The following is a 9,287-nucleotide window of genomic DNA, read 5'->3' on the forward strand; positions in this document are numbered from 1 at the left end:
AGGCGACAGTGCTCAGTGACTAACCGTCGCCTTCAGCTTCCACATGCTGCCACCCGTCATGTCCGCAGTCCCGTTCACCGAAAAGACGCGCAATGCCCGATCCCCCTCGTCAGGGAAAATACGGGAGGAGAAGGTGGCCTCTCCATCGTTCACAAACACCTCAATCGACGAGCGGTCGATGAACACGTGAAGCTGCAGCAGCACACTCGTCGGCATCTCACACGAGCGATACCCGCTCAGCATGTGATGCGGGTAGTGGCGGTTCAGCACCAACCGCTTCGACTGCGCGTCCACGTACAGCTCCGCCCCCGAGCCCAGCCAGAGCCCATACTTCTCCGCTGTGCTTGTCTGTGCGTTGAAGGCGATCTCGAGCTCGTACGCACCGCAGTTTTCAACAAGGAGCACATCCGTGCCACTGGAAAGGCGCTGTTGGGGTACTTTAGCCTGCGCGCACCGTAGCTGCTGGAGCTCCTTGGGCGGCACCATGCGTAGATTCCCTGTGAACGGGTCCAAGATCAGCTCTCGCGGCAACGTCAGGCAGCCGCTCCAGCCGTGTTCGCGCGTCGGCATCGGGCTCTCCCACATGTCCATCCAGCCAATGATCAGTCGCCGCCTCTTCACGGAGGACAGCGTCTGCGGTGCGTAGAAGTCGTGGCCGCGGTCAAGCTCACGGAAGCGCTTCGACACATCGAAGAAAGTCAACAAGCTGAAGCTATCAATGGCTCGGCATCCGTCAGCAGTGTCCTTCCCTGGCTCGGCCCCCACCGGCGCTAGCGGTCTCGTCACTTGTGATGTATTCCATGAACCCAACAGATAGCCACTTTGAAACCGATTTCGGTTGGCGTAGCCAGACCCTCGCATCCCCTGAGGTGAGTACACCAGCACGCCCACCTGGTCTAACTGAAATAAATCGGGGCACTCCCACATGAACACGTTCTTGTCCTCTGTCATTCCCCACACTTGCCAGTTCTTGTCGTCCCAATGAAGCAGGTCCTCTGTGCTGAAGAGCAGCAGCTGGCCAAGATCCTTGGACGCGTCGCGGGCACCGCACACCATCCACCACCGTCCATCCTGGTGCCACACCTTCGGGTCGCGAAAGTGCATGTACCCCGGTGGCGGGCGCACAACGGCTCCCAATTTCTCGAAGTTCACACCGTCGCTGCTGACGGCGACGCACTGTTGCTGATGAAAAGATGACCCCCCGCCAAAGGCGTCGCGGTTGCCTCTGCCGCCGGCGCTCGCACTGTCGGGAAGCCACACATGCCCTGTGTAAAAGATATACAACTTGTTATCATGACTCACTGCTGAGCCGGAGAAGCAGCCATCGAGGTCGAAAGGCTCTCCAGGAGCGAGGGCGATGGGCTGGTGCTGCCAGTGAACAAGATCATTGCTCGCCAGGTGGCCCCAGTGCATCGCCCCCCAGCTCTCGCTAAAAGGGTTGTGTTGGTAGAAAACGTGATATAAGCCGCTGTGCTGACAGAGACCACCGGGCACGCCCATCCAGCCGGCAGAGGGGGCCATGTGGTAGTCCGGGTACCAACTTTTGTTGAGAACTCTCCATGCCTTCTGCACAGCGTGATTGGCCACCTCCAGGCGCTCCTTGTGTAATGCCTCCTGCTCCACGAGCGCGATGCCGCCGCTGCCGGTGGTGGAGCCCGGCGTGAGGGCTGCACCTGCTTGCATGGCAAATGACAATATAGAATCGGCACCAGAAATGGAGACGGGCAAGATGCTCTCTTGACTGACTTCTCGGCAACGATGCGAACCAACCTGCACAGTTGTCTCTGACTTGAGAATGTCTCCGGTCACCGAAGCAAACTCACAGAAAAGACCGCCACTCACACAGAGTGAAAAGACTGCGAGAAGGCGTGTGTGCGTGTGTGTGTGCGTGCGTGGGGGGGGGGGGGGGGGGAGGAGGGGGGAGCGAAGGAATAAAATAAAAGAAACACTAGAAAAATAATACCAACCAAACAAATGAGCAGTGAAAATAAATTTTATTTTCAAAGAAGACCGCACCATAAAAGTGTGTAATATATGTGTTGTATATACACAACTTGAAACCACATATACCCCACCCCCCCAGGAGTCTTTGGGGTGTAGGGGATGAGGGTTTGAGGAATAGGGTTTCGCCCTGAAGATTTCTTCGAGAGAGGAAGAAAAACAGCGGTGCTAAACGAGAGAGAGGAGCAGTGGAGGAGGGGGGGGCGAAGGGCAACCGCCAGCAGACGACGAACACGAGGTCGACGTCAAGAGTAGCGCACGAGGAGTGTTTAAAGAAAAAAAAAAGGAAGGAATAGGAACACACAAAAAAAAGTGTTCTCTCCTATGGGGGGACTCGAATACGGGGGGGTACACAACAGCGGATAGTGCGTTCAAAAAAGAAAAAAAATGTTCGCTTCAATGCGAACACTTTTAAAGGGTTTGCTTCTGAATGTATACGTTTACAAATAAATATATGTGAATACGCGTGTGAATACGCGTGTGTTCCCTCGGGGTGCTCTTTTTCTGTTTTTTGTTTTTGTTTTTGTTTTTTGTTGCAATGACAGAGATTTAGTTTCTTTTTCGTGAATTGGAGAGTGGGGAAGGGGGGGGGGTAAAACCAAGCAAAACAAACAACAAGAACGAGAGAGAGAGAAAGAGAAAGAGAGGAGGACGAAGGAGAACGATGAGAGTGAGGAGGAAGAGATGAATAGAGGATCTCCTGTGCGTTTGGTTGGTACAACTTAACGGGGGAAAAAAGAAGGGGGGGACTAAAAAAAAAAAGAGCTCACCGATGAATAACGGAAGGAGGAGAAAAAAAAAAAAAAAAAGAGGGGAAAGACCAGCACCAACAACAAGAGCACAGGGTACAATATATGAAGAAACGAGCGAGTAAACCAAAAAGAGATGAATGCTCAGGAGGGTGAGGAGGGATGAAGAAGACACACACTTGTCCACAGGCACGGACGATCAGAGGAGAGTGTGTGGGGAGGGGGGTGGATTGAAAGTAGATGAGAATACAACAGGCGTGGGAAGTGGGGGAAAAAAATGTAGGGTTCTGACGCACGTTTACGTATGAGACGGGGGGAAAGGAGGGGGTAAGGGGACACACCTGGCTGGGGAGTCCTGCCACCGGAGAGAGAGTGTAGATATCCCTCAAAGGGGTAACAGGCTATGTAGAGATAGTCACTGAGAGAGCGAAGTGGACGAGAAGGATGCTCTGAATGCCAACCGGAAAGACCCAGGAAGCGCATCAAAGTGGAAACAGAGGAGGAGAAAAAGTCGGGGGTGCGTTGTGTCTGGGAGAAAGAGGAAGAGGAGGGGAGTGGGCACTGCTTTTTCCCCCCTTGTGATGGGTGTTGGAGGGAATGTTCTCTGTTTGCGCGTTTGGATGCTTGGAAAAAAAAGGCGGATAAACAGAGATTTGGGTCGGGTTGGGGGAAGATAAAGAGGGTGAGTGAGTGAGAGACGCAGCCAATGTCGAAAAAAAAATGGGGACCGCGTACACACCGATCTACTGCGCCTGTAGCTTGTCCGCCCAGGGAGGCAGGACATCAAACGTGGCAGTAGGCAGGTGTTGAGCAAACCCCGCACACACACAGAAAAGGGCACTCGGGAGAGATGCCTCCCATGATCAAAAGTTAGCAGCGGCGAGACAGGCCAGACCCCGTACAGATTCTCTTTCCGTCAATGCGTCTACCGTGCAACGACGCGTGAAAACAGTTACACTCTCCCCTCGCACACACCCTCACCCTGCGCGCGCGCTTCCGTCGCGCAGTCCCAATCGCGTGGTGCACAGCAGCAATGAGTAGATGCAGATCGACAGCAACGCAGGCTCAGTTATCTGGGCTCGGTCTCTGCCTCACAGTCGACCCATAGACATGCACACACGCTTCGCAGGTCGTCCTCACACATCGACCCCCAATGCCGCCCACAACGTGGTGCACCACTCGGGGTAGATCGGGCGCCCCCCCCCTCCTACGGGTAGGCCAGCGAGAGCTAAATGAGACACGCTCGAGTCATGCGGAGGGTGTGCCTATCGTTGAAACAGCACAGACATGCCCAACGCCACACAAAGCTAGACCGCTGACATCAGCAGCAGTATATCCGCTCGGACCTCGCTACGCCTGAGTCACTTGACTCTGTCACGCACAAAACATGGCCGACATCAGCGCAGAGCGAAGAGCAAAAAACCCGACAAAATAAAAGGGGAAAAAAACCAAAAACAAAAAAAGGATAAAAAGGAGGAAAAGAAGAAAAAAATTCACAGCCACAGAGCAAATAACATACTCACACCCGTGGCTCCATGCATCCACTCGTACACCTGCGGTATGTGTACCCGGGCGGAGGAGTCTAGGGAGGGGGGGAGGAGGGGGGAGGGAGGGGGGGGGAGTAGTCCGCTGAGCAACGAATACTCTCCCTTCTCTCTATTTCACGGTAAGCAAACCATGCAGAGAGGCGAATAGACAAACACAAAAACAAATGCGAGGGAAAAAACAAAAATGGCGCCAGGCGGACAGGGGCGTCCCACATTTTGCCACCAACGTCGAGCGCCCACACCGACATCGGCGCGCGCACACGCGCATACGCGCAAGGCGACAGTGCTCAGTGACTAACCGTCGCCTTCAGCTTCCACATGCTGCCACCCGTCATGTCCGCAGTCCCGTTCACCGAAAAGACGCGCAATGCCCGATCCCCCTCGTCAGGGAAAATACGGGAGGAGAAGGTGGCCTCTCCATCGTTCACAAACACCTCAATCGACGAGCGGTCGATGAACACGTGAAGCTGCAGCAGCACACTCGTCGGCATCTCACACGAGCGATACCCGCTCAGCATGTGATGCGGGTAGTGGCGGTTCAGCACCAACCGCTTCGACTGCGCGTCCACGTACAGCTCCGCCCCCGAGCCCAGCCAGAGCCCATACTTCTCCGCTGTGCTTGTCTGTGCGTTGAAGGCGATCTCGAGCTCGTACGCACCGCAGTCCTCGAGGAGTTGCGCATTGCTATTGCTTTGCACAACAAAGGAACACAAAATCGTTGGCTCGGACGCGCGCAGACCGACCAGCTCGCGTGCAGGCAGCATGCAGAGCTCTCCTGTCGTTTCATTGTAGTGGAGCTCCCGCGGCAACGTCAGGCAGCCGCTCCAGCCGTGTTCGCGCGTCGGCATCGGGCTCTCCCACATATTGAACCACGCCAGCACAAATCGCCTTTGTCCATCGGCAGCGAGGAATGTCTGTGCAGCGTAGAAGTCGTGGCCGCGGTCAAGCTCACGGAACCCTCGATGCACCGCCCACTGCTGACCAGGCATCCACTGCCCGAGGGTGGATCCGCTCTGGAAACGATTGCGATAGTTGTATGCGGATGCCTTTTTTCCTTGAGGACAGTAAAGCAGCGCTTTCAAGTCCTCGCGGCCCCCAAATGTGAAGTAGTCGGGACACTCCCACATGAACACGTTCTTGTCCTCTGTCATTCCCAACACTTGCCAGTTCTTGTCGTCCCAATGAAGCAGGTCTTCTGTGCTGAAGAGCAGCAGCTGGCCAAGATCCTTGGACGCGTCGCGGGCACCGCACACCATCCACCACCGTCCATCCTGGTGCCACACCTTCGGGTCGCGAAAGTGCATGTACCCCGGTGGCGGGCGCACAACGGCTCCCAATTTCTCGAAGTTCACACCGTCGCTGCTGACGGCGACGCACTGTTGCTCAAAGATAGCCTCTGGGTTACTTGGTGTCGGCGAATCAACCACAAAGTGCCCTGTGTAAAAGATATACAACTTGTCCTTGTGGGTCACGGCGGTTCCAGAGAAGCAACCGTCGCGATCACAGGCGTCCCCAGGCGCCAATGCGGTCCTCTCATGCTGCCAGTGAACAAGATCCTTGCTCGTCAGGTGGCCCCAGTGCATCGCCCCCCATTCGGCACTGTACGGATGATACTGGTAGAAAACATGATAACGGTCGCAGAAGTACACCAGCCCCGTTGGATCGTTCATCCACCCCGCGTACGGTGCAAGGTGATAATGTGGATACCACGTCCGATTCGTGGAGGTCTTCCATCGAGCAGCAGCGGCATCGTCCGCGGCCGCGAGCCGCTCGGCGTGAGTGTCGCACGGGGTGTAGACAGGAGCGCGCTGCTGAACTTGAGAGGCCATCGAAGTAGCGCTCATGTTGAAGAAAAGAAGGAGAGGCGTACGACAAAAAAAAATTATATTTTGAGGAAGGAGCGAAAAATACGCATTCCATGAAAGTTGCGATATGTAAAGCAAAACGGGTTAGCAGCAGTGTCCTCTCTACAACAATAACGGACCGGGAGTAAAAGGCGGGAGAGGGAGAGGGGGGGAGAAGGGAGGGAGAGGGAGAGGGGGGGGGTTGCAGCAGTCAGCAGTAGTAATAAGTTGTACCCGTAAAGTGCTGCGAATCTCGCCAACCCATCGCTTGCGTGTATGTATGTATATATATATATATATATATATATACATGTATGCACAACTTCTTTTGAGATTGTGCACCACACGGGGAGACACACACACACACACACACACACACTTGTGTGAAAGCATGTATATATATATATGTGTGTGTGTGTGTGGGGGGGTTAGTGACGGCATGGCTCAGAGTGGTGATGCAACAATTGTGTAAGACGGACGATAGTGTAGTGAAGAAGAAGAGTAAAGGGTGTGATTGGCCAATGATGCACCACATCACACACGAAAAAAAAAAAGGGGGGGGTCGGTCGGTCACCCAAGCATCGGCAGATAGATGGGGTCAATATAAATGGAAATAGAAAGGAGGCTGTTTCCCTTCAAGAGGCTCTTTGAAGAAAATTTCGAGAGTTTTTGGTGTAGTACTAAGAGAAGCCATCAGGCCTAGAATCACACAGCAACATGAATGCATTCGGAATGCCAAAAGAGGAGCTGTTGCAAAAGGATATGCGCGTTGCACTGAGAGGTGAGAGCAAGCGCGCCCCCCCCCTCCCCCTATCATGGCCATCAACACCGGCATTTCCTTGCTCGTGACTTTCTCTGACCCATACCGCGCTCGCTCAGCCGCACAACAAGGCTTTAAACTCGGACAACGACACGCACAAACGAAAACACGCTATTGGATCCCCCCCTCCCCCCCCACACACACACGAGACCGCAGACTACGAGTTGTGTCTACAGAAAGCCTTCATGTGCAAGAGCTTCCACACACCCACACCCCACCGTAGCATCATCCTCCCAACACTCTCTTCCGAGAGCGGTGCGCAGCACGGGTGCAAAGTGAACTTCGTACGGCAAGTATAAGCCCAAGATAAATCTCCCCCCCCCCCCCTCCCTCCTACCTGGCAAGGCACACATGGGCACACCTCCATGAAAAGGGCGCTCATCTGCGTGTTTCGGTCTACCGGCCACGGCCTTGAGGCAGCGGCGGCAACGGCATCTCGGTGAAAAAGGGGGACACGTTCGCGAAGTTTCGAGTCTGGAGTGCGAACACCTTGTAGCTCTCCCCCATCTCTCCCTTGTCCATCAAACGCCGGTAGTTCTGCAGCACTTTCATAGCGCTTTTCGTCTCCTCGTCTTTGATCACGTGTGCTAGCCGAATGTCAATGCCGTTCTCCAACAAAAAGTCGCGCTGCGTCATCACTGGAAACCACTTGAGGTGCCGCCGCGCCACCTCCAGTCGCTCCAGCGCCCACCGAAGCTGCCGGAAGCTCACCCAAGACGAGAGATCCACCTCGCCGGGCGACAGCAACGGGTCAACAAAGCGGTGTCCGCGGATCCCACGTAGAGTGCTGTGCATGTGGTCATCCTTACCGTAGTCGATCAGCAGGCACGCAGCTCTCTGGCAATCCACCATCTTTTTCATGAGTATCTCCATCGTCTGCATCCCCACTGTGTTGACCTCGATGCAGTCGCCGATCTTCCCCTTGGTGCGTATCTCGTCAGGTATGAGATAAGCGGACATGGACCCGGACGGAGCGTGGACAAGGCGAAAGTGCGACTCCGTGCCAGGGTCGGTATCCACGTCCACGCACGTCTCAACCCACCCGCGCTCTGTGTAGCGGAACTGGGCCACTGGCAGCGCATCAAAGTACTCGTTTGCAATGAACACGGTCGGTTCGAGTGAAAAGGGTAGTGACTGAAGGTCCATCCACCACTTGATCTTGCCCTGCGCTGTTTGGAACTCCGCCAGAGCTTGCTTCTGCTCCTCGCGGCGCGCCGCGCCGACCTCGATGAGGTGTATCTGTAAAAAGTGTAATAGGTGCGGATTCGAATACTGTATCTGCTTCAGCATGGTCTTCATCAACGTGCCGCGACCCGGCCCCATCTCCACGAGGTGCAACACCCGCGGTGTCCCCATCTTCTGCCAAGCGTCCATCAGCCACGCGGCTAGGACATCCCCAAAGAACGGAATCTCCGCCGCGGTGATGAAGTCCGCCTTCTCATTGCCTATGACGTTTTGCTTTGCCGCGTAGTAGCCGTACTGGGGATGCGTCAGGCAGTCCTTGATGAACTGAGACATGGGGTAGTACCCCTGCGCTAGGATCTTGTTCACCAGCTCGTTGCACAGCGCTGTCTTGAACTCCTTCTTGTTGGCAGAGTTCACAGTTGCTCTGTCCGGGGTGGACATATCACTCGCGTGGAGATTCATGGCGAGGCGAACCGGCGTGTTGAGGAAGGAACCAGAGCAGCAGCGCCTCATCATGAAAGAGGAAGCACCAGATGAGGGACCCATCGACGTCGATGCCCCGCCAATCACGGCAGACGCGGCTGCCACCGTGGAGAATTGCACAAGGCGCTGCCGCATTGATCGAAAGAAAGGAGATGAAAACAGTGCTGGTCGCCAATTTAAAAAAAAAATTTGAAGACGAGTTCTCGGCCACCTTCGATGGGCGACCCAAAATGTACGCCTGAGAAGCGCGCCCCCTTTTTTTTCCTGCAGACCTCATAAGCACGGATACAGCCGTTGGGGGGGGGGGGATCCTCGAGGATAAGGGGAAGAGGAAGGGAGTAGTCGACAATGAGTGCGGAAGGGGGCGGGCTGACGACAAATGCCCATGTAATGCCTTGGCGACTCGAACAATGCAAAGTTTTCACACACACACACACAAACGCAGAGAGAAGGGGAGTCCCCCCCCCCGCACGAAGAGTCTCCGCTCGGCATCCTCCGCCCACTCACTGGAGGGGAACGGACACCCCACAGGCGGCATCGCTTTTGGTAGCGCGAGTGGGGGAGGAGAACGGAACAAAAAAAAAGGAGCCGTGAAATCGGTTTGGCAACAGGGCGGTTCGGCATGTCGCAGCGTCCCTGCCCGGCCGCCACCTTGTTT

At 55.2% G+C, this 9,287-nt stretch overlaps 3 protein-coding genes across 3 annotated transcripts; all 3 read right to left on the reverse strand.

Moving 5' to 3' along the window:
- Positions 1–12: 12 nt before the first annotated feature.
- On the reverse strand, positions 13–1,683 carry JKF63_04863 (uncharacterized protein; the record flags this gene model as incomplete). The annotated part of the gene is made up of 1 exon (XM_067900834.1): positions 13–1,683. The coding sequence occupies one exon, from the start codon at positions 1,681–1,683 to the stop codon at positions 13–15; it is 1,671 nt and encodes a 556-aa protein (XP_067757034.1).
- Positions 1,684–4,584: 2,901 nt separating this feature from the next.
- On the reverse strand, positions 4,585–6,141 carry JKF63_04864 (uncharacterized protein; the record flags this gene model as incomplete). Its single annotated transcript, XM_067900835.1, has 1 exon — positions 4,585–6,141. One exon carries the CDS (start codon positions 6,139–6,141, stop codon positions 4,585–4,587), a length of 1,557 nt encoding a protein of 518 aa, XP_067757035.1.
- Positions 6,142–7,357: 1,216 nt separating this feature from the next.
- On the reverse strand, positions 7,358–8,764 carry JKF63_04865 (uncharacterized protein; the record flags this gene model as incomplete). The annotated part of the gene is made up of 1 exon (XM_067900836.1): positions 7,358–8,764. The coding sequence occupies one exon, from the start codon at positions 8,762–8,764 to the stop codon at positions 7,358–7,360; it is 1,407 nt and encodes a 468-aa protein (XP_067757036.1).
- Between the last annotated feature and the right edge of the window lie 523 nt (positions 8,765–9,287).

The sequence above is a fragment of the Porcisia hertigi genome, chromosome 23 (genome assembly GCF_017918235.1).
Source record: "Porcisia hertigi strain C119 chromosome 23, whole genome shotgun sequence".
NCBI classification, from domain to species: Eukaryota; Euglenozoa; class Kinetoplastea; order Trypanosomatida; family Trypanosomatidae; genus Porcisia; species Porcisia hertigi.